This window comes from Eleutherodactylus coqui, chromosome 2 (assembly GCF_035609145.1).
Source record: "Eleutherodactylus coqui strain aEleCoq1 chromosome 2, aEleCoq1.hap1, whole genome shotgun sequence".
Classification (NCBI taxonomy): domain Eukaryota; kingdom Metazoa; phylum Chordata; class Amphibia; order Anura; family Eleutherodactylidae; genus Eleutherodactylus; species Eleutherodactylus coqui.
Window position 1 is genome coordinate 158,830,605 of NC_089838.1, and position 25,647 is coordinate 158,856,251.

The following is a 25,647-nucleotide window of genomic DNA, read 5'->3' on the forward strand; positions in this document are numbered from 1 at the left end:
CTGCACAGCAGGGAAGGAGCAGCATGGGCATGAATGAAGGTGGCATAGTAATGGAGCAGGTACAATAAGTAGTCAAGTATGGCTTCTGTCACTAGGATGGGTATCTGAAAAAAGAGCATGCAAAGAATTGGCAACAACCTACCTGTGTCTGATCTAACAGATCACCCAACTCTGACTCCACAAAATCTAGAGCCAATAAATGCAAAAGATTGGGCACTCCTGACATGGGCGACCAATTTGTAGCAGCAAAAACATCCAGCAACCTACCATTCACCAAAGCAGTGTTAATTCCACGTCCAACATTGTTTTTCACACCACTCATCAAACTAGAAAAGAGAGAAAAAAACTACATAAAAAGGCAGTTAAATATCACATGGTAGCAGTTTCCTAAACATGGGTTTACGTCCGTTTTTCAGTCAAACATGCGGTGCATAATGTGTACAATATTCAGGAACAACGTGCAACAAGTCTATCAGAAGAGCTAGTAATGTCATACTTACACAACATCATCCACACAAATCTTGGGCCCAACAACATTAGCCGCTCCACTCGAAATCTTAAAGGCAAAGTGCTTCTCTGGACAAATCTTTGAAATCCCACATCTGTATCTTGGCGCCTTAGTAGCTGTATGCAAAATAAAAAAAATGGGGTTATTTGTATGCCCCGTATAACCACCTGATAGGAGAAGTAGTATGAGGTGAAGCGGATTCTGGGTTTATCACATTGGTTGTGAGGAGGTTAAAAGGAACACAACCAAATTCATCAATTTGCAGACCGATTACATAGGATGATGCATTACTATACTTTAGCATTAACATCTCTACAGCCATCACCGGCGTGTTTAAAGGCAGTGGCACAATCAGTCTCATGGATAGTTGTATGCAAAACTAAAACTCTCCTCTCTTCCATACTGGAGCCAGTAACCGCATCAGAAGTGCCTGTCGGCGATATCTGCTGCAGGCTACTAGACTAGCTACCCTTCTCCTGACAGTAGATCAAGCAGCATTAAGAAAGGCATGCGATTCTGGATCCAAAGGCCGTGTGTTTCAGAGTCGCTACTGCCATTCTATTTCATTTAGCTTAACCCTTTCCAATCCAATTTGTATCCTATTTTTCCTAGGGGGGGCTTACTCTTTTTCTGCCATTATACAATGGCGCTATATGCTGGCTAAAACCAGTACTGCATGAGGTGACACGTTGGATAGGCTCCAACAGCAGAGAGGCTGGCGATATACAGTAAGTGAACCCCGACGGACGTCTTCCAACATCAGAGCTGTACAGCCTTAAATTATAATGTCTTCAGAGATCAGACAGTGGATTGGAAAGGGTTAATATGCTGTAAGAGGGTCTGGGCTCTGGAGGGGGTTCATGTGCCGCTTGTGGGTACTAGCATTGATGAAGGTCTAATAGAGTTGTGTCGTTCTGCTCTACCGTACTGAATAGAAATTTGGTTTACAGGTGATCTATAGTTGAAGTACTCAATCCCAAGACGTTTTTAGCATTGTAGGATATGACAAAGGTTTGATAGATGGGAGACCGCCTCCGCCGCCGCCACCACCACCCACACCCACACCCACTGACATGGTTCCTTCCTACCAGAAAGGTATATGTGTGCTTTGTATGCACCAACACTGAAAAAGGTTACAAAATATTTACTTACTAGGATGTGCAACGATGTCCAGCTGTGGCCGGGCTACAGGGAGAAAACACAAGACTATTAGGAACAGGAAAGACTGAGGACGACAATAGAGATAAGCAGATATCTGCCAATAACCCTTGATTTACACCAGACCACTGCCAGCTAAATGACCTGCACAAGTACTGATGTCACCACCGGTTAGTCCTCACGTACAGCATTTAGACAGGTAGATAATCGCCGACTATCGCTCACTTCACATTCTACTTGAAGCTGGGTGCGTTTACATGCAGCGAGACGTGAGCGAACCAGCAATGATATTTATGCTGGTTGAAAGGGAGCGACAAACAAAATGTATAACAGTAAATGATGTTTTGCATTTAGACACAACAATTACCACACATTTTCATTGAAGCGAATTTTGCCCGATAACGGTCCCACGTAAATGGCCCTTTACTCATCTGAAGTGCCTGCTAGTTGCAGCGTACAGTTTAGGTTTACTTTAGTCTTTCTCTGTATAAAGATGCCCTTAGAAATTAGAATAATGCTGGTGGATCCTGCCCAAATCTGTGGAATGCAGTAAACCCGTATAACGTGTATAGCGGGCAACCATAGATGTTGGGGAAAATGAAGATCCTTCCTTGTGCCGTCAGAAGTGTCGGGCAGCTGCTTGCATTGCTTTCCACACACGGCGCTACCCTGCGCATCCATGCTTATCAGGTTGGCAGAGAAAGCTGTCAGCCAAGTGCTGTGTTAGAAAACGCAATCCTAGGCAAACGGCCGCGATTTGTCCATACGAAATCACGTGCGGCAAACAAGTCATGGCACGTTCTATTTCGAGCCCCGCACAGAAATGTCAGTCCCCGACCGCCGGCTCTGCTCTGTGGCGGCTGGCCGACACATCAAACAGCCGGAGCCGCGGGAGAGGGGAGTGCCGCGCTGGTCCCTGCAGGGGCTCGGGTCCCGCTGCGAGAATTCTCACAGCGGGATCCAATCCAGCCGTCTGCAGACGGCCTAAACCACATGGAAGTCCTGAACAATGCTTATCTTAGAGACATATTTTAAAAGACATATGTTGCTTGTCAGCTTGGAATATGACTATTACTCACCTAAAAATTTTCCTAAATTAGCATCCATCTTTATTTCAAATACTTGAGAGATGATGTAAAAGGTCAATAAAAATGCTGCCACGGCCACAACATACTTTATTGTACCTGCAAGCAATACAAAAGAGGTTGGATGTAAAAACCACCTAATTGCATCAGTCTACAGGGGTCATGATCAGAAGAGGAGAACACAATGACTACGGCTGAATGCGGACTATGAAAGACCTACAGGCCCACGCTGTAGATGGAAGTCTGTATACATTTATTGTAGTGGAGACATTCTGGAAATAATAGACCATACACACTCCCAGCCAGCAGAGGACGCTGCTGTTCTTTCGGCTGCAAAGTCCATTGAAGAAACAATAAACCAGAAATAATACTTGTGGGGTTTTTAATGAACAAACACGCATCCAAAAGGTCAGCTTATCCTTACTTCAGTATCAGAACTTAAAGGGGTTTCTGAGAATATGCTAAAAATAAAGGAGTCAAAATGTGCCATCAGAAAATGACCCATTAAAGTGGAAATAAAAAGTCTACACCCCTGTTAAATGCCATTTAGGGTTGAAAGATAAACAAAACTAACATAATGGTGGTCGTCTAAGTGTGAGCACCCTCTTATGTCTGAGGATGCAGTTGTGTTCAGAATTAGCCAATCACATTTAAACTGATGATAAATAGTAACCAGCACTCCGCTGCCATTATTTACAGGGATGCCGATTTCCCCCATATAAAGTTCAGCTGTTGCAGGCGATTTTCCTGACATTTTCTTAGTTGCATTTTTTAGCAAAAGTAATGGTCTAGAAAGAACTTACAGCACATCAAGGGGATCTGAGTGTTGGGAGGTGTCCGTCATAAGCAGGGGGCCAAAAGATTCAAAGGCATTACATATTCCATGTGACAGTGAGTTGGTCATCTGGAAGTGGCTTAAATTTGGCACAACAGTGACATCAAGGACTGGACATCCCTCAAAAATTGATGGCTGCCAAGAGGCGCATCTACTGTGTGTGTGTATATCTATCTATCTGTGTGTGTATGTATAATATAAAATATATATCTGCATGTGTGTGTGTGAGATCTCATCGTGCAGGGAGTGGGGGGCCCTATGGGACCCTGAAACATCAGTCGGGGTATTTAAATGCTACTGTCAGAATGGATTGTGGCATTTATAGGATTAACAGCAGCGATAAGCAGTGCGGCTTATTGGAGCTCTTGCGGGCGGGTGCTGTAAGAAACAGCCGGCACAAGCGCTGTATGGAGCTAGATCGCCCTGTGATCCCCCTCCATACAAACCCCAAACCTGCAGGACGTAACTGTACGTCCTATAGAGTGGAACATTTATGAATTTTTGGTGATTTTTTTTTTCCTTTCAGCCAAAATCCTGCTTTTTCACACTGACCACAGCCTAAAAAGACACTGTCACTTCCTGTGGAGAAAGCTTAGCAGCAGTCCTAACACCACAGGCAGGATTAGGGCTCTTTTACACGGGCCGATCCATCATTCATTTTTTTGGAAGAAACTTAGTTAATGGAAGAAATAGGCAGTGTTCACACAAGGCGCTTTTTGTTGCACTTTTCAACCACAATTAAAAAAAGCAAACAAAAAAAAAAAACTGCATTACAAAATCACGTGTTTAAAAAATATGCATGTATTGTTAAAACCCGCAAACAAACAAAAAGCATGTGATTTTTCAAAACCACAGCGCAAAAAAAACCAAAAAAACTCACTATGAGTGGGCTCATTCACACTGCCATACGCACAGCATTTTACCGCTGTGTGAGCCGGCAATCACTGCGCATGGCATTGATTATGCACTGTGCATCACCACATATCATGCGTGCAGTCATGCGCAGAGTTTTTTTTTTTACCCGCTTTGTCTCTTGGAGGCATTGCATATGCAACACCACCCTTATGCAATGTAATGCGTATGGACAATGTTGAATCCGCTACCCACAGAGAACAATAGGGCTGTATGCCCGTAATACACTGTGACATAAGAGCATGCTGCGATGAATTATATGTATTTATATATGCTAATGTGAATGGGTCAATAAAAATCCATGTACTTTCATTGACTCCATTCACCTTGTATTACACACGTACATTGTGCACGTAATATATGGTGATATTATGTTCGTGTAAATGAGCCCTAAAGACAGGAAAATTATTGGTTCCTATGACTCCGTGTGCACGAGCCATCGCGGTGGAGTGAGCGCAGCTCCACCGTCCCTAATGAAATATAAATACACCCAAGGTGTCTACATCTGCAGACTGTCTGTATAACTTTCTTCTCCTGCTACAGCATATCTTGTTCTTTTTACATTTTTTTGAGGTGAAATTCTATATGTGATTTAATAAGAGTTTACTTTTAAAGGGCAACCACCCCTTGCGTCACCAACTCCAGATTTATGGTGCTATAAACAGCATGGGAATGTCAGGGTGCCAGAGCTAAAAGAGAATAGGGGTCATTGTTAGACTGTAGAAGTCACTTCTCTTAAATGTCTATTGTCCTACTTAACAACTTCTTTCAGTGGAGTTGTGTGAGGACTTGTTTTAGTCAGGGAGAGCTGTCGTTTCTATTGGTACCATATGGGGGTATATATGACTTTGTGATCACCTTTTATTGACAGTTTTTCTTTACCACCTCAAAGAGATTGTACCAGAATATCTTCTGAGAGCTAACTTGCTGAGACCCCTGTCGATCTCAAGGACGAGGGCTTCTGTGGATAGGGACAAACTTGAAATTCTGGTACAACCCCTTTAACCCCTTAATGACGCGGCACTTTTTCTTTTTCCATTTTCGTTTTTTCCTCCCCCCTTTAAAAAAAATCGTAACTCGTTTATTTATCCATCGACGTCACTGTATGAAGGCTTGTTTTTTGTGGGACGAGTTGTATTTTTCAATGGTGCTATTTAAAGTACCATATAATGTACTGAAAAACTTTTAAAAAATTCTCAGTGGAGTAAAATGAAAAAAAAAAACGACATTGCCATCTTTTAGTGCGTCTTGTTTCTACGGCGCACAAACAGCAAAAAAAATGACATGATAACTTTATTCTATGGGTCAGTACGATTACTATGATAGCAAACTTGTATGTTTTGTTTTTACTATACTCCTTTTTTTCAAAGACATTTAATTTTTTTCAATTATTTTCTGCGGTCATTTTGTGCGCGCGATAACTTTTATTTTTCCGCCGACGTAGTTGAGCAAGGCCTCATTTTTTGAGGGATGTTCTGTAGTTTCTTATAGTACCAATTTGGAGTACATACGACTTTTTGATCGCTTTTTATTGCGTTTTTTCTGGGAGACGGTAACTAAAAAAGTGCATTTCTGGTGTTCTTTATTTATTTTTTTTCGGACGACGTTCACTGTGCGGGAAAAATAATGCGCTACTTTGATAGATCGGACTTTTACGGACGTGGCGATACCAAATACATATTTTTAATTTATTATTTAATAATAGATATGGCAAAAGGGGGGTGATTTAAACTTTTGCAACTTTTTTTTTTTTTCAATTAAAAAAAGCTTTATCGATTCTTTTTTTTACATTGCTTTGAAGTCCCCCTGGGGGACTTTAATATGCGATGCTTTGATCGCTCCTGCAGTATGACATAATGCTATAGCATTACGTCATACTGCTTTTTGACAGGCAGCCTATGAAGCCACCCCACGGGGATGGCTTCATAGGCAGTCTGTTACGGCAGCCCTGGGGCCTTTCATTAGGCCCCCCCGGCTGCCATGACACCTGCACGGCTCCCCCGATCTCACCGCGGGGGAGGGCCGTTCGGGGGATTTAAATGCCGAATTGACAGCGGCATTTAAATGGTTAATAGCCGCGATCGGCTATTGCCCGCGGGTGTCAGCTGTTATAAACAGCTGGCCCCCGCACTGTATGAAGAGAGGTTGCCACTCAACCTCTCTTCATACATACCCCGACGCTCCATGACGTACCGGTACGTCATTGGTCGTTAAGGAGTTAGTGACGCACATTTTTTTCAGTTTTTTTGGGGGGGTTTCGCCTCTTTAAAAGAAAATCCTAACTATTTATCTATTGGGGTAGCTGTCTGAGGGCCTACTTTTTATTAAATCGAGCTGTATAGGTCAACGGTACTATTAAATGCACCATATAATGTAGTGAAAAAGTCCTAAGTGGAGTGAAAATTTGCTCCTTCCCCATAATTCCGCCATTTATTTTTTTTTAGGGGGGCGGGGTGGAGCGGGACACCTTGTTTTTACTGCATAAACAATGTGGCAAAAATTACTTGCCAACTTTATTCTAAAAGGTCAGTGTGACTACGATATCAAACTTTTTTTTTTCTTGCTGTATTACTTTGAAAAAAAATAAAAATCTCCTTGGGAAAAAAAAATTTCTGCCACCATCTTCAAACAGCCATAACTTTATCTTTAGGTCTTTACATAGATACAGGAGTTGTTTGAGGACTTTTTTACGTGATGTCCTGGAGTTTTTATTGGTACAATTTGCAATTTGGAGTTCATATGTTATAACTTTTTTTCTTGGAAACAGGGTGACCAAAAAAAAAAAATTATGCTGTTTTTTCTTCAGATAACATTCACTGTGCGGGACAAAGGTGTTCGGTTGATTGAACTTTTATGGATGTAGTGATACCAAATCTAGTTTTGGGTTATTCACTTAAGTCCTCTCCACAGCTGATTGACAGCGTCCGATCAGAAGAGCTCTAATCAAAGCGGCTAGGTGAATAGAGAGGACTTCAGTGAAGTCTCCCCTCCACAGCACTTGCTGGCTCTTTTACCGACCTCTGTCCTACGTGACCCACAAATCCACTAACCTGCTATTCTCATGTTTGACAAGGTCGTCACGTTCTCTGCACCGGTCTGCAACATAAGAGAACAAGGAGTTAGTTATACAGAGACCAGAGTATGTCACTTGTACTTTACATAAAACACTCTTCTCCACTAAGGACTCCTGTCCACGGGCATAGCAATATCGCGCAGCAGATCGCCGCCGCGGGAGAGCTGACAGCTCTCTGCGCTGAGCCTATCTGCAAATTTAAAACCCGCGAGCGGACGATCGCTAGGATTCTCCGCTCGTGGACACCGGGGCTGCGCTTTGCATAGTTAGCCTATGGAAAGTGTTTACTGCATTCCCCGTGGCCGGATCATCATCGCGGGAAACGCAGTGAAAATTTGCCCGTGGACAGGAGGCCTAAATCGCCCACATTCTTCTGTTTAAAGAACCTGCAATAGTATCTTAGAGACTTCCTGAAACAGCAGTTGTACAAGACAGCTCAGTATCACAATGACGTGTTTTACAGACATACGCCAAAGTACAGGCTGTAGTCGGCCACAAGATATGTCCCCATCAGCAGATAAAGGTCTAACAGGGAAGTTGTAAGAAAGCATGGACGGTGGCTGCAATACACAGTTATAGGAGGATTCCAGGAACAGTCACACTATAAGGAAATGCAGGAACGGTTTAGTAATCATCTAAGTAGGCGGGAAATAGACAACTAATAAATTAACAATGAAGAAACTCTGCAAATAGTTTTGATAAAAATGGCTGCAGAGTTGCGATATAACCTTAAACTCTGGGATTACTGAAACAAAGCCTCTGCTCCCTAAAGCCTGCACTTTCAGAATAAGCTGCTGTGTCTACATGAAGGACAATAATAACCTTTATTTGTATAGCGCCAACATATTCTGCAGCGCTTACATAGACAGGGGGAATAAAGAAAGACAAAAGTACAAACATTACAGAACCACGGTTACATAGTAATCATTTGATGGAAACAATAGGGGTGCGGGTCCTGCTCCAACGAGCTTACATACTACAAATAATGGGGCGATACAGAAGGTAAAGGGGCTGGAGATGTGCACGGTATGGGGAGGTGGGGAGTGAGGGGTGTTATACACATAGACAATGGTCAGACATTTAGCCGTGTGATGGCAGGATCGGTGTGACTGCAGGAGCAGTTTATGGTGGCTAGCAGGGATTCCAGTCAGTAGGTCAGGGAGCATGTTATCAGGCGGAATACAGAGGGGTTTGTTTAGGGAATGCGGTATGCCTCCCTGAAGAGGTGCGTTTTTAGAGCACGCCTGAAGTTCCGTGAGTCCTGGATTGCCCGGGTAGCCTTTGGTAGTGCGTTCCAGAGGACCGGTGCTGCTCTGGAGAAGTCTTGGAGGCGGGAATGAGAAGTTTGAATTAAAGGGGCACTCAGTCTGATTTCGTTAGCAGAGCGGAGGGTGCGGGCTGGGTGATGGATTGAGATGAAGGAGGCACTGTAGGGCGGCGCTGCACTGTGGAGGGCTTTGTGGATGAAGGTAGCGAGTTTAAACTAAATTCTGTATTTAACGGGCAGCCAGTGCAGTGACCGGCACAGGGCAGAGGCGTCCGAGTAGCGGCTGGACAGGAAGATGAGCCTGGCTGCCGCATTCAGGATGGATTGGAGAGGGTAGAGTCTGGAGCAGGGGAGGCCGATCAGCAACGAGTTGCAATAATCGAGCCAAGTCAGTTTCTGGCAATTACATGACTTGTATTCTGTATTTAAAGAACTGGATAACGCCTTTAAGTTTTATACAAAACTTGTCTTGTATAAAAATGTCCTTTAAAAAGGAAACAAACAAAAAAAAGCGCCCAGTGTCCACGTTTTACCATTGAAAAAGACTGATATATTTGTACATGTAAGGGCCCTTAAACACAGAGCAGACTGGCAGGCACAAATACCCGACAGGTCATCCCAGCAATAATTCTTCCTGTGCTTTTACATAGGAAGGAGCATTGCTTGGTGAGAGCAGGCGGATCGGACCAGGGATTGTTCCGCCCACCTCCATTCACAGTAAACAGGCAGTTGTTCATAGTAGAACTATAAACCAACCGACTACTGGGCCGTGTAAACAGGAGCTGTTCAATGTAGAATTCTTTACACTGTGAATAGAGGCGGGCGACCAAAAAGATCCGACCATTCTGCCTCCATCCACTTAAATGACTATCCAGTCAGTGGGACGGCTGTCGGGTACTTGTGTACAACAATCATCCCCATGTAAAGGCATAATTGTGCATTGTACAGGCAAAAAATAAATAAATAAATAAATTATATATATCTATCTATCTCACACATTTTATTTTTTACACAGCGCTCACTATTCGGTCGCAAGTCATTATTGCTGTCTTTCAGTGAGCATAGAAATGACTGCTGGCGTCTCATTTTGTGTAAATGCTCCACATAAAAGGTGAAGAGCTGAACGAGAAGCCCGCGATCCAGCGGAGAAGTCGGTCAGTCTAAACGCTCTGCATGCGTGCTAACGACCTTAGCGGTGACGCCAGAGCTCATGCAGGCGTTTGGCCGACTGTCGTCCCGTGTAGAGGGGCATTAGTTACTCGAACACTCAAGCTAAACACAGCAGATTCTAGCTGAAGTCTATACGTAGACGACAGGTGCCTACACACCTTACCAATATTAACAGAAGGAAAACATGGGGTGGTTATAGTCCCTGATATTTGGGGGATATTCTACAGCAGGTCTGGAAATAAGGCCTAACAGTCCATTCTTCTGTAGGGTAGCGTGTTGCAGGAATAAAAGCACAGCTGATACTTCACAACAAGCTGTTGTGACTACATGAGGAATCCCACTATTTCTGACCATTATCTGACTTGTATCCTGCATTTTTAGTAGTTCTCTCTTCCATAGGTTCTATTTATAAGGCTGCGTGTCCAGTCGCAGCATGCCGCGATTTGAATCCCGCGATTCTCCGCTCGTGGACGACGGTCTGCGCTTTCCATAGTTAAGTCTATCGAAAGCGTTCACTGCACATAACGCAGCGACATCGCCCGTGGACAGGAGGTCTAAAGTTGTATGTAGTCACACACGGGGATTTGGACACAGCAAAAATAGCATCAGCAAAATTGCTCGCGTTTTGGTGTAAAAAAATGTAATTAAAAGGCATGCAGTTTTGCCAATTGAGCTTTTGGAGTGGTTCAAACCCCCTTGTGTGAATACACCCGTATTCAAAGTTTCCTTTGAGCTGGTGGGAGGAGACTGCAGTGAATGGGAGACCTCATATCAGCTAAACAGAAGCAGAGATCCTGCTCTCTTATCACAATTGCTCATTTACAGAGAAGCACTAGCCTGGAGGACATTATAGAGAAGTACTGAGCAGTGTAGATGTGATTCCAGCAGTTATGACACAGCAAAACATCACTAGCTGCAGCAGCATATCTGTATGTCTCTCTGCTTCTCTCTCACGTTATTCTCTTCCCTCTCCAAAGACTTCTATGCGCAACATGTAATCGGACCCATCCATGTGTTAGTCCATCATACCATGATGGATTTTAGCAGATTTTCAAATTGTAGACAATTTAGAAGGGGATGGGTGGGGTGAAATGAGCCCAAATAGTAAAAAAAAAACAAAAAACATTTTTCTCTGATAAGATGTATGCCAAAGTTTCATAGGCCCAAGGTCCACGTGCCGATTTGATTTATTAGATCGACAGCTCTAGCCACCCTAAAGAAACAATGGGGTGTCCGCAACTGAATTAAACCCTGGGGTTTTAATTTTTAGGTGCTTTGCGGATGTCCTGTGCGGATCTAAAAATCACAGCATGCTCCATTTTATCGCGGATGTGGCTCCATTCATCTCTATGAGAGATGAAGACGTCATGTCCACTTGCACACACTGATTCCACTGCTGAATCCTCCAGCGGAATCCAGCCGTGCCCGCGGACATGGACAGGAAAATATATTTTCTTACCTGCCTAGATCCAGCGCTAGTCTCCACTGTGCCGGCCGGATCTCCTTTCTTCAGCACGGCGGATGCGTCTGGATGTAGCGATGATGTGTCGGACGCATGCGCACGGCAATATTTTTTTTTCTTAAATCTCCTGCTTTCCTGAGTCGCCGCGGCAGGTCAGCAGTGACAGCTGTGGCTGTGCCGTGGATCGGACGGCCTCCATTGAATTTAAGCCAACCAGCGGGATCCGCAGAAAAATGGAGCATTCTGCAATTTCCTCCTGCGTGCACGTGATCCGCACGCTAAGAAAAAAAATAAATGAATCCCATCCCCATTCTTAAAATTGTTTTGCGGATGCTAATGCATCCCTATGGGCGGCTTGATTTGTGAATCTTCTGCGTGGATTCCGTGAATCAAATCCACCTGTGGTCATTGGGCCCAAAACACACAAACCAGGATCACCCGCAAGCCATTGAAAAAAATAATTTTTAAGATAATCCGCCATGCATCTGCTGCGGATATCCACATTGAAAATCCATGCGTGCCGTGGACATTGGGCCTTGATTAGAGATGAGCGAACGTACTCGGTAAGGCCGATTTCGCAATCGAGCACCGCGATTTTTGAGTACTTCACTACTCGGGTGAAAAGTACTCGGGGGGCACCGTGGGTGAGCGGGGGGTTGCAGAGGGGAGTGGGGGGGGGGGGGGGGGGGGGGAGAGGGAGAGAGAGAGAGAGCTCCCACCTGTTCTGTGCTGCTACCCCCGCTCCACCACACCTCCCCCCGCCCCCGGCGACCCCCGAATCTTTTCACCCGAGTAGTGAAGTACTCGAAAATCGCGGTGCTCGATTGCGAAAAATCGGCCTTACCGAGTACGTTCGCTCATCTCTAGCCTTGATCAATCCGATTTGCAACTTCAGTGGAAGACAAACAGCATTTCAGCCCCAAATACTGGACCATTAAAATATACCTTGGGATTTGCTTGCTTTCGACTCAGGTGCATACACCATGCAAACACGAATGCAAGAAAATTATGCCTTTCACATGACAAGATAAATAAAAATATATAAAAGATGAAAACGGCTATTTGTTGTTTATTTAAAGGGGTTGTCCCGCGGCAGCAAGTGGGTCTATACACTTCTGTATGGCCATATTAATGCACTTTGTAATGTACATTGTGCATTAATTATGAGCCATACAGAAGTTATAAGAAGTTTTTCAATTACCTGCTCCGTTGCTAGCGTCCTCGTTTCCATGGAGCCCGCCTAATTTTCGGCGTCTAATGGCCAAATTAGACGCGCTTGCGCAGTCCGGGTCTTCTTTTCTCAATGGGGCCGCTCGTGCAGGATGCCGGCTCCGTGTAGCTCCGCCCCGTCACATGTCGATTTCAGCCAATCAGGAGGCTGGAATCGGCAATGGACCGCACAGAAGCCCTGCGGTCTACCGAGGGAGAAGATCCCGGCAGCCATCTTCAGCAGGTAAGTAAGAAGTCACCGGAGCGCGGGGATTCAGGTAAGCGCTGTGCGGTGTTCTTTTTTAACCCCTGCATCGGGGTTGTCTCGCGCCGAACAGAGGGGGGGGGTTGAAAAAAAAAAAACCCGTTTCGGCGCGGGACAACCCCTTTAACTGTTAGCAAAGTCCATAACTAACCAAGGAGTTATCGGATAAGAAAAAAAATGTCTATGTTCTTGTCCTATAAATGAAGATTATCATACAGATACTATTTGGAATACTCTGATTAAGTCAGATCACTCGAGTAATATCTTTTGTATTCTATCTTTATAGCATTTTTATGACCTACCCAACCTCAGCTATTGAACCCAGGTACCATATAAATGGCTCGGCCATAAAAATAAGTGATTATCTCATTACAACTGCATCTTTCAAGAAGTGCGATATAATAGCGGAGGTTTCTCATGGCTTAAAATTGCTTCACCAACACTGTACTTCCTGGTTGCTGCTGTGCTGAACATGTGACCGCTACAGCCAATTACTGCCTATAAGGTTGGGTTCACAAAGGGCGGATTTGCCGCAGAAATTCCGTGCGGAATTTCACTGGCAAATCTGCCTGCAGACGCTAATCCTGGGATTTTTTTGTCATTTTCCTGGCAATGGAGCTATGGGAGGGCTTGTTTTTTTCCAGGAAGAGATGTATTTTTTATTGGTCCCATTTTGAGGTCCGTGTGACTTTTGAATTGCTTTTTATTTGGGAGGCGAACAAAAGAAAAAAAAAATAGCAATTCTGGAGTTGTTTTTTTTTAAATTATTTTTACGGCTTTCACTCAATAACAAAATATTTTCATTGTCCGCGTTGTTACAAATGTGGTAATACCTATTTAGTGCTGCTTTTTAAAAAATGTTATTTTATTTGTTATCCATTGAAAAGGGGTTTTTATGAAAGGTATATGTACAAGATTAGGTGGTTTCTCTCGCTGGGGACAATCACATATTAGTTAGTATAGCTTGCCCCTCTTATGGCTTGGTCAATGAGTTTTGCAATGCAATGATATTTACTTGGTCCTTAAGCAAAAAAATAAAAATTGTCTGGTCACTAGGGGGTTAAGCATTAGGTTCCCGGGAAGGGAAGCTTTGTGCATAGTAAATATGAGCGGTGAGTCATTACAAGAGGTCAGCGAGGCCTTCAGTCACCTCTCAGGGTTGCCCGGCAAACCCATTACAGACATTAGTTTGGTGGCAAAATAGCCAATGAGGTACAGTGGATAAATAGTATTAAGGCGAGTACATCTGTGCTGCTAAGGCAATGTATCTAAGCCAAAAATGTGATACTGCTGGCTTCACAGCACATACAATAGGCTTAGATACACTGGAGAGAAAACCGTACTGTCCAAAATATCATGAGATTAGATAAACCGGCTCTGTAGTACACAGGTTAGGCACAGGGCTCCTGCACACTTGCGTTTTTCTTGCGCGTTTTTTTCACACGATATTGCTGCGGGTTTTTTTCACGCGATTGTCAATGGGACTTTCTAATCTTAAAAACGCATCGCAAGTTGGTGCTTTGCAATTTTTGTGTGATGCGTTTTTAACATTAGAAAGTCCCATTGACAATCGTGTGAAAAAAACGCAGCGATATTGCGTGAAGAAAACGCGCAAGAAAAACGCAAGTGTGCAGGAGCCCTTAGATACACCAGACAGCAGCAATGTCCCACATAGACTTCTCATCTCACCAGTGTAGCAGCAGTCATGAGATTAGATACATGGGTGCAGCAGTACAGTCTGAAAAATAAAAGGTTAGATACACTAAGCCCATCATGGCTAACTGGGCCAGTGTAACTAATCCCATTTTAGACACCACTATTTATCTAGTGTATCTCAGCCTGTCTCAAATATGGGATTAGATACACGGACTCAGTATCACAATAGGGCTACTTATTCGGTACATCTAATCTTAAATTATCATGGGATTAGATACAAGAGGCTGTATCTGCACTACCCACAAGTCTATGAGGACACCTCAGGCTGGGCTGCCGGGTCCAGGGTCCACAGATAGCGGCCGTCATAACACTGACTGTTTCCAAAGGTTATGTATTGTACTCTGTACTGTATGTGGTATCACCAGATCTGGAAAACTGCAACTATACCGCATGGTGAATGTCGCAAGAGAAAAAAAAACACAACGTTCAAATTGACTTTTTTTTTTTTTTTCCTTTGGTTGCCTTGTTTAAGACAAATAAAATGTTATGGCGTTCAAAAGATTAAAAATAAAAAAAAAAGCTTTTTTGCAAAGTAAAACACAATAGAACCATAAATTTGGTATAGTCATAATTGTTCTGTCTCACAGAACACAGTTGTAATGTCAATTTTGTCAAAGTGTGTAATCCATAAAAAGAACCTTCCCAAATAATAATGGCACAATTGAGTTTCTTCCATTTTGCTCCACTTAAATTGTGCCTTAAAGGGGTTGTCCCGCGGCAGCAAGTGGGGTTCAGCACTTCTGTATGGCCATATTAATGCACTTTGTAATATACATCGTGCATTAAATATAAGCCATACAGAAGTTATTCACTTACCTGCTCCGTTGCTAGCGTCCCCGTCGCCATGGATCCGTCTAAATTCGCTGTCTTCTGGCGTTTTTAGACGCGCTTGCGCTGTGCGGTCTTCTGCCTGGTGAATGGGGCTGCTCGTGCCGGAGAGCTGGTCCTTGTAGCTCCGCCCCGTCACGTGTGCCGATTCCAGCCAATCAGGAGGCTGGAATCGGCAATGGACCGCACAGAGCTCACGGTGCACCATGGGAGACGACCCCACGGTGCATCGTGGGTGAAGATCCCGGCGGCCATCTTGGAGAAGGAAGAAAGAGCGGGGATTCGGGTAAGTAATATATATATATATTTTTTTTTTTTTTTTTAACCCATCCCTTGGGTTTGTCTCGTCCCGAACGGGGGGGGGGGGTGGCCTATTGGGAAAAAAAAAAAAAAACCCCGTTTTGGCGCGAGACAACCCCTTTTAGTACCATTGAAAAATACAATTCATCCTGGAAAAGAAAAAACAAAGCTACAACAGAAAAAAATTTAAAAAAGCCCCCTCAGCCCCGGAAACCAACACTACTAAGGTGGAACGAGCCCCAAACCCTGATTGCGGGGGCCCCATACTAGCAGATGCGTAAACCAATCCAATAGTACCAGTATTGCATCTACCAACTGCTCTACTTGCTGCTTTCCCTCCACTACTACAATGATCAAATTGTATAATTGGGAGGTCTCCCTGCACTCCTCGCTGATCTGTCATAAACTTCCATTTAAGTGTCTTCTCATTTTGGGGACACTGATATAAAAAAAAAAAAAAAGGGACAAAATCCAGACAGCAATGAAAATCAGAGAGCACTACAGAGATAAACCAGGTCAGGCCAGATTAGGATTCTACCATGTAAGATATTGGTAGGAGAGCTGTAATCCCCCCACCCCTCCGGTGAGGTAAGAGCTGCTACTTTACAGACTCCATCCAAGGGCTGCTCAGAAAATCTAGATAGAACCAGGTTACTTTCCGAGGGAGGCGACCTAGATTTTACTGAGAGTTTCAATCGCCTGCTGCTTAGAAAAAACCTTTTAATCCAGGAATGTTCACGAGTTTTTAAGTCAAACCAGGTACAGCAGGCAGAGAGCCGGACCCTAAGGCCTCATGTCCACGACAAAATAATTAAAATCAGCAGCGTTTCTCCCGCACGCGTGATCCACGCCCCATGGGGATGCATCGGACACCCACAGGTAGTTAAATACCTGTGGATGTCATTTTCCCCTAAGGCGCGGTTTGTGTGTGCGGGAAAACACCCGCAGCATGTTCAATTTTAGTGCGGGTCTCCCACAGGCTTTTGTTGAAGCCTATGGAAGCCGTCTGGATCCGCAGCACACCAGCAGCTGAATTTCTGCTCTCCGGCACGGGAGCGCGGGAGAGCAGGAGTTCGCAAAAACAATAAGAGTGCACGGCGTATGCGCGTGGCACGCTGCCGGTGTGCCGAGCACGTCCGCAGGGCCAAAGAAAGAAGATCCGCAACGGAGGGCAGATTCACAGCGTCCGGACAGGTAAGTAATTCTTCTTTTTAGGCCTCATGTCCGCGGGAAAGGAGGGACCCGCTGCGGGATTCTGCATAGTGAATCCGCGGCGGGCCGGATTTTCCTCGTGGACATGAGGCCTTAGGTGGGTTGACACATAGCAGATCTTGGTGCATATCCATGTTTTCCAGCGTGTGCACAGTGCAACATGAGGTCGAAGGTGAATATACCACACATGTGCAGGATTTCAGCGCCACCAGCGCTGACATACAAACCCAGGGTTGGCGGCTAGCTACAGAGGAATCAGAGTTTAAAGAGTAACGGGCTGACTCGAGAACTCTGTGACACCTCTTTGACTCAAGGTGAATCATTAGCATGTTGGGCGTGCATCAATAAAAGTAAGAATTTCTAAAAACACAATAAACCCATTTATTTCGGACGTTTTGATATATAATTTGCATAGTCTCAGATTAGAGGGAGCATACCGCAACACTAAGTTAGCATCATTTTCTATACATATTTTTATTTTATTCTGTATTTTTGCAGCTTTTTTTTTTTTCTTAACATCTTTGTCGACCATGACATCATAAGACCTCTGGGGGTCATTTGCATTCTATTTTTTTTATTTCACACTTCCACAGGAGCCCCAGTTACAGGGGACAACATTCCCCTGTAGAGACAGCAGTCCCTAACAAAGATGATCTGGGTCTGCTAGGACCCTGCAGCTTTGCTGTGGCAGGGGGCCACCCGGCAGTCACGTGATCGCCAGGTCGAATAGCGTAACTGGCACTTCTGCTTTCGCTCTTCACTACATAAAACGGAGCTTTAGTTTTTTGCGTTAGGACTTCTTGGCTGGGTTCACATGGGGCGGATTTCCAGCGGAATGTCTGCAGCGGACATTCCATTGCAGATCAGCTGCAGGATGACTGCATCCATACCAGTACCATTTGGTCAAAGTTTTGAAGCAAGTTTCATTGTGAATTGAGGGGGAGGGGGTGAATTTCACAGTGAAGATGGCAACATAATTGATATGTCGCAGACTTGAATTCCGTGCCGCAAGGAAGTTTCTGCAGGGCTTATTTTTGTAGCATGTGGACAAGATTTTTAAAATCTCGTCCACTTTGCTGCTACTGTAAATGCAGCGGGATTTCCGTGAGGAGCGTCTGCATGGAAATTCCGCCCCGTCTGAACCCAGCCTCAGAGAAAATCTAAAACACATGTTTTAGTACTTCTAAGGTAAAAATGGGCTACCAGAATGATTCCAACCTCCTTCTTTTCTTATCTTCTCTGCCACCCTGGAGAGGATACAATGGGGAAGAGGAGGCATAGCAGGCAGCTCTCTCAAGGCTGGGAGCAGGCATCTATCCTCAGAGGTTGGTTCCTGAAGTCTAGGGAAAGGAACCTTTGACATTTCTGGTTTGCTCTTGTTGCAAAGCAGTCTAGGAACCCCTCAGAGACGGGAAATCTGAGGGGGCAGGGAGAAAAAAAAAACCCTTCGAGTTTAGACCCCACTGCTACATATGTTATGTGACCCCTTCAAGCAAACCACAGATATAGTATAAGTTTCTGCTAAAGGTAGGAGCTGTTGGGCGACTCCATCAGGTAAGGGGACCCGGTCCTCGCCGTCTGAAAGTATTTTCATTTGTCTTCTAGATATGTAGGGCAGGCATTGAGACGGAGTACAGAGAACTGCTCTCGGGTGTGTTGGGATTCTTCTCCTAGAAGGGTTTCCCACTGACCACAGAGAATGAAGGACAGAGTGTTCCCCAACCACTGGGACCCATCAGACCCCCTGTGTTCGTAAGGTCTTTCAGAAAGCCTGGACTTTCTAAACAAAAAGCAGATTTTCTGGCAATTTTTGTGACAGCTGCATATTTTAGGTGCTATATACCAGTTGGATACCTCCATCTCATATTTCTTTTTTCTTTTTTTACAAACCTAGGAATATAGAATTTCCTGTTCCATTTCCAATCAACAAGAGCCTTAAAGGGGTTGTCCCGCGCCGAAACGGGTTTTTTTTTTTTTCAACCCCCCCCCCGTTCGGCGCGAGACAACCCCGATGCAGGGAGGTAAAGAAAGCTCACCGGAGCGCTTACCTTAATCCCCGCGCTCCGGTGACTTCTCTACTCACCGCTGAAGATGGCCTCTTCCTCCGTGGACCGCAGCTCTTCTGTGCGGTCCACTGCCGATTCCAGCCTCCTGATTGGCTGGAATCGGCACGTGACGGGGCGGAGCTACACGGAGCTACACGGAGCCCCATAGAAGACTGCAGAAGACCCGGACTGCGCAAGCGCGGCTAATTTGGCCATCGGAGGCCAAAAATTAGTCGGCACCATGGAGACGAGGACGCTAGCAACGGAGCAGGTAAGTATAAAACTTTTTATAACTTCTGTATGGCTCATAATTAATGCACAATGTACATTACAAAGTGCATTATTATGGCCATACAGAAGTGTATAGACCCACTTGCTGCCTCGGGACATCTCCTTTAAACTTTTCTTAGGGAATACCCCAGAACAATAAAGTCCCGCCCCAAGCCTATGGTACAGTTCAAACCATGCTGTCATGGCATCCATCTAACTACTGGCCATGGCAAGAAAAGAAAAAGGAAAGCCTCGCTACAAGCTACCCCGGAGATTCCATATAGCAGGAGGGGAATCGCTTTGGGGACCAGCACAGCTTTGCCAGTACTTGGACGTTGCAGGAGATGACATATGCATCAGGGAACATAGAAAGAAACATCCAGACTCCCCAGTGGCTCCTACACCTAGAAGGCCTACGGGTCAGACTTACACTAGCCAAGAAACGGCAAAACCCATATAGTTTTGCGTAGAAGAGATTCTCTGTAGCTCCGTCCTAACGATCCTGGAAGCATCAGGAAGTCTTCATGGCTGCCCCATGAACAAGAAACAGGAACTGAGGATGATGGGGGCTGTTCCCATCTTTTAAAAATCTGGGAGGCGCCACTCCTTGTGTATATGGGGCAGTCTCTCTCATGGATGCCGTCCGGGGCGTTATGGCCCTTTTACACGGGCCGACAGTCTTCTAAATGACTGCACAAGTTCTGGCGTCACTACTAAGGTCGGCAGGACGCGCGCAGAACATTTATGCAGAAAGCCTTCACCGCTGGATCGCGGGCTTCTCATCCGCTTTTCACTCAGCGCTTCACGTCCTATGGGAAGCACTAAGCGTGGAGCGTTTACACAGGATGAAAAGCCAGCGAGCCAATCTTAAACCGTGAATAACAAGCTAGCGATTTCTGTGCATTTACACTGAACGATTATCGCTCAAATTCGTTCGTTTAAGGGAATTTTGAGCAATATTCGTTACGTATAAATGGGCCTTAAGTGAAATCACTGGTGCATTTAACACAACCGGTTCTCTACATTGTCATTGTTCTATGAAAACAATAAAGCAGTAGTAGGAGCTCCGTTATACCGCTGACTCCAAACAGCAACCTTGGGGGATTCGGAACGGAGAATGAATTCTGAAACATGGGGAACTGAAGAACAACAAAGTACAGTATGTGTAATGCCGGCCAACACTACATGTCGACTGTAAAAGTATGTCCAAATGTCCTTACCTGGTTACGCTCATAAAATCAGAACCAGGACAGTAGGGCATAAGATGCCACCCAGATAGAAACTACCACTTATCACTTTGTGCCCTGTGGGGGAAAATATAGTAATGTGTCAGTTAAAAGCAAAAAACTAAAATCAATTCTTCACTTCTATATGGATGAATGTGCCGTATGTTAATACCCCCTCAGTGACTGTAATACACCTTTTTACTGATGAGCATTAAACCTGCGCATACATTTTTTCTTTAAGGCGGTGGCTCAGCTGTCAGCCAGTCTCCTGCTCTAACAGCCAGGAACAGAGAAGCCTCGGATTCTGGCAGTTGAATCCCTTACCTGGCACAATCAATAGCAACTGCAGCATGTAAGCAGATGACAGGGAGATGGGGATTCTTGTCCCTCATTGCGCCCCCCCGCAGTGTGATTAGAAGCTACCCACGGCAGCTAAAAGTCTGATAAAGGCCTCCATGTCTGCCATGTAACTCAGCCTACTAGGCCTCACCTCCTGCAGCATCTAACAGTTGCTAACATAGGCTTAGTAGAATGCATTACAAGTAATGCGGTGTACTACCCTAGTACCTTCAAGTCCACTTGAAAGACTAAACAATAGTTTAAGTTTAAGGCGTTTTCAGGGGAAAATACTATTGATGACCTATCCTCAGCGCTGCAGTTACACAGGGGTCGTAGCTGAAGTCTCTGCTCTGACCTCTGTGTAGTGGCTGGCGCTTGTAACTGCAGGCACAGCTCGCACTGAAATCAATGTGAGCCGTGCTTGCAAAAAAAACTGTAAACAGCCAAGTCAACGAGCTATGGCTTTTGCAATGAGACAATGTGCTTGGTCTTAAAGGCATAAAACAGGCCGGTCACTAAGGGGTTAATAACCACTGACTTTATAATCAAAGTGTGCAGGCCTCTTGCAAAGTGCAAACTGGCTCTTGGGGCACATTTGGGGAAATTCAAGAAGTCTTTTACACCAGTTTCTGTGTGTGTGTGTGGGGGGGGGGGGTGAGTTGCACATTTTTGCGCAAGTAAGCATTTGCGCAAATGTTTGTGACTTTTTGCTGTCTGCTACACCAGCGACTTTTTAAGTGAGAGGTGGCTTTTATGAGGGATCATGGCCCCTCTGGACCAGCACATGTATAATTTACGCCAGAAACTGGTGTAAGTTCTACAAGAAAATAAGGGAGATAGAGCAATTCCTCTGCAGCGCCACCTATTAGAAGGCAGCATTCCTGCAAGTCAATGCCAGATGGGATTTGGCTAACATTTCTGCTTAGGCGCATGGAGGTGTTGGGATGTCCCTAATAGTACCTCCTCATGCATTAGGCGCATTGTGCACCACAGAAATATAAGACGGATGTTTGAAATGCCGGACTTGATACAATTTCCCCATTGTGTTACGATGGAACGTAGATGGACACCGACATAACGGACTGAGCACGTGCCTACAGGCAATATTATAAATGTCACCGTTCTGCACTAGATTTCACAATCCGTCAGTGATTTAACACAAGATACTCGTTAGAATTCCACACCCAGTCATTATGGATTACATTACTAACGGAAACCCGCATTCCTAGGAGGTCAGCGGCAGGTGAAGGCTTCTGGATTTAGTATTATGTAGGGATCACCATCTGTGACAACATCCTTACACCCTGCGATTCCACGGGAATACCCGCTCCGCCCAACTCTATGTATGGACATCACCCAAGAAGTGACGCCCTATTGGGGCTGACGCTAAAGTAGGCATGTCCAAGACCAATTATGCCCAGAGCAATACCTGCAGTCTGACTAGTCCCCTGTTTATGTGAGTTTACTCACGCTCGCTAAAAGAAAAAAAATAAAGTCATAGGGCAAGTAAAATCCTTTGAAATGGCCTTAGATTGCTGGTAATGAGTCTGTAAGCCTCATAGGGACTGATGGAGTGGATATGTGCTGTGATATATTTTGACCCCATGCTTAAAGATGCCTAGTCTTAAAGGGGTTTACCAGAGAGAATACTATCCTTAGGATAGGTCATCAATAATTGATCGGCTGGGGTCAGTCGCTTGGGACCCCGATTGATCAGCTGAGCGGCCGCATTCTGTCAGTGCCGCAAATACATAGAGGTCGGAGTGGAAGTCTCTGCGCCGCCCCCTGTGTAGCGGCCGGCGCTTATAACGGCAGACACGTCTGATGCTGATTTCAATGAGAACCCAACCTGCAGTTACAAGCGCCGGCCACTACACAGAGGTCGGAGTGGAAGTAGTGAAAGTCTCTGGGCTGACTTCGGTGTAGTGGCCGCTGCTCGTAACTGCAGGTACATCTCACATTGATTTCAGCGACGGACCCCAGGTGATCAACTATTGATGACCCATCCTAAGGAAAGGTCATCAACAATATTTTCCACGGAAAACCCCTTTAAATAAAGAAAGCTTACTATTGGATAATGGAACCTCGTGATACTTTTTAATATATTTCATCATTTAAAGATGTCAACTTGCTTTTGGGCAAGATAAAACACTTTTGTCCTAAGGTATTTCCCAAAGTGATGGCATATTGCTGAGTTTTGATGCCATCTGTGACTAGCCCGAAAGTGGGGGAAAATAAATGAAACTTCTCCCTTTATCTAGCACACGTGCCATATGCCAGGCACATCTGCTTGAAGAAGTACACCCTGAATGCACACAGTGCCCACCACAGAGGCGTGCTACACAAGTGACCTCAGAAACTGTAGTAACGGGTTGAGAGCAGTGCCCTGATCATGAGGCTGCGGCGGGAGCTCTGCTGCGAGGACCAGGCCATGTGCACACCGCACAATGTGCCATGCAGATGCCACCTATCCAACAGCAGCAGAACTCTGTGGCCGCAGAGCCACACGTGGATTTAGCCCCGTCAGTGGGCAACATCTCAGTACCAAATTCCTCTGCATTTCCAGGCAGACCGCCATCAAGTAGTGTCATGTGACTACACGTACAAATGCGTCAGAATTCGGCATGCAGCTTTTGCGCACCGACAGGGCTACATCCCAGTGCGAATATGCGCAATCACCGACAGAATAGCGGTCTAATCTGCATGGAGAATTCTCTACAGCGGTTCAAGGAGGGAGGAGCTCTGAATGGGATCTTACTACAGGGTGCAGCACTGTGTAGGTTGTACGGGGTGTGCAGAGGACTACTGGAAGAGTTTGGGGGTACTCCTATACATTATACTGGTAGGGGGCCGCACGACAGTATGGCTTTATTACAATTAGATATGTATTTACATTTAGCTTCTAGGTAATTGGGTAATTGTTTTTAAGCCCGCAGCATTCACAGTCCCGGGGGAACGCCACAACAGTCAGATGGAAATACTGCTCTAGAGCTGAAGGCACAAGAGATGTGTTAGGCTGGTTGCCACAGGGTGGAATCCCGACGGGAATCTGGCAGTTTGGCCACAGTGAAAAACCGTGAAATTTCCGCAGGGAAAGCGCTGCTTTAAAACCAGCAGCACTTAGCCGCGGGTTTTGGAGCGTCTTGGCCGCATGCTTTTTTGCTGCAGCCAGCGCTCCCACAGAGGAGCGCATGGCCGGAAAGGAGAAAAAAAAAATTTGGCATGCTGCGGCCAGGGAATCCGCGACGGATTAGCCGTCCCGTGTGGACAAGATTTTCGACATCTCGTCCACATAGCTGGCTAATCCCAGAATTAGCGGCTGCAGGGAAATTCCGGACGGAATTTTCGCAGCAAATCCGCCCCGTGTGAACCCGGCCTGAAGGGTCTTTTCTATGGGCCCCGTGGTCCAGCAAGAATGTGACCAATCATCGCTCAGTACACGCACCAACTGAACAGAGAACGAGAAGGCATTCACTTCTTGCTTGTTGTGCGGTTTCTGAAGATTGTGGGAATAGCAGTAGTTCAAAAAAAAAGTAGCGCACATGTCCGATGGCGAGCCGTGCGCACCATCCGCAGTACAGATGAGGCAGCTTAATGACACGGATGCCGGCCAGGCACAGGGTCAGCCTCCACTGCGGGCTCCAACATGCAGAGTCAGACCCAGTCGTGTGCGGCTGGCCTAAGGGCACGGCAAGGATCATCACCGGGACGACCTGTTGGACATCTGCGTCTGACAGATTGGCCAATGTAAAAGCTCTTTAAGGCCGCTGACCACAGGAGGGACGAATCCCGCGGTGGAGTTCATCCCGGTTCCTGGCTGCGCTCCGGCACACATGCACAATACGGAGGACACTGCGCCGTAACTATAGTAATGGCGCTGCTCCTGCGGCGATTCTGCAATGATGATTGCAGAATGGCCGCAAGACAGACGGCTTCCACTGACTTCACGTGAACGGAAAATGGCAATTGATTCCCGCTTGTGGGCAGGAAGTTGCGTTTTTACATTGCATGCTATAGGCTGGATTTGCTTGCGGAGTCCGGAGGCGGAATCCAGCACCGTGCTCCGCAACGCAAAGCCGTCCGTGGACAGGAGCGCTATAGTAGACATCCGGATCACATGTCAAAAAGAGAATAGCTACACCTAGAAGAGTATAACAATGCACTAAACTGCTAGTCACATCGGAGCAGTGTGAGGACTTCATCAGCCGGCCGCCCCCAGACATGGGTGTCAGCTCTGGGAGCGGCCCCCGCCCCCATACATGGGTGTCAGCTCCGGGGCCCACCAACAAAAACGCTCCAGCTAAAAAGAACAAAGCTGCTTTGTAGATAAAGGGAAAAAACCTGTTGTATAGGTGGCAATTCCAAAGCGGACGGGGGATTCCCGTTCTTGGGTGGCTTCTACTACCCTCCAAGGCCAACATGTCAGGGGAGGGGAGGGGAGGGGGGCAGCAGCTGCTCTGTACATATGTGCCGTGTATACCAGAATATATCAACAACCGGCGCAGACAGAGCAGACACCGGCTGCAGCCAATCACAGCCTCGTATCTGCATAAAGGGGGATCCCCTAAAGACCAATGGCGACGTCTCTACAGACGGAACCAAACAGCGCCGGACGGGCCGCCCCGACTATAACGGGGGCCGCCCCGACTATAACGGGGGCCGCCCCGACTATAACGGGGGCCGCCCCGACTCCGCTCAGCTGCCCGGCTTCCGCATCACTTTATCTTCTGGTGTGGGGTCGGACCTACTCCGGCTGGAGTTCCCAGC

At 45.8% G+C, this 25,647-nt stretch overlaps 1 protein-coding gene across 2 annotated transcripts in view; it reads right to left on the minus strand.

Annotated features, from left to right (window-relative positions):
- Nucleotides 1–25,647, minus strand: part of FAM3C (FAM3 metabolism regulating signaling molecule C) — a 47,683-nt gene that overhangs the window by 21,087 nt on the left and 949 nt on the right. For both annotated transcript variants that reach the window (XM_066591836.1, XM_066591837.1), the window contains exons 2-7: nt 20,536–20,619; nt 7,549–7,594; nt 2,746–2,850; nt 1,661–1,693; nt 501–624; nt 268–326 (exon numbers count right to left, since the gene is read on the minus strand). In XM_066591836.1, coding sequence (XP_066447933.1) covers nt 268–326; nt 501–624; nt 1,661–1,693; nt 2,746–2,850; nt 7,549–7,561 — 334 coding nt within the window. In that variant the 5' untranslated portion in view covers nt 7,562–7,594; nt 20,536–20,619. The remainder of the gene's footprint in view (nt 1–267; nt 327–500; nt 625–1,660; nt 1,694–2,745; nt 2,851–7,548; nt 7,595–20,535; nt 20,620–25,647) is intronic.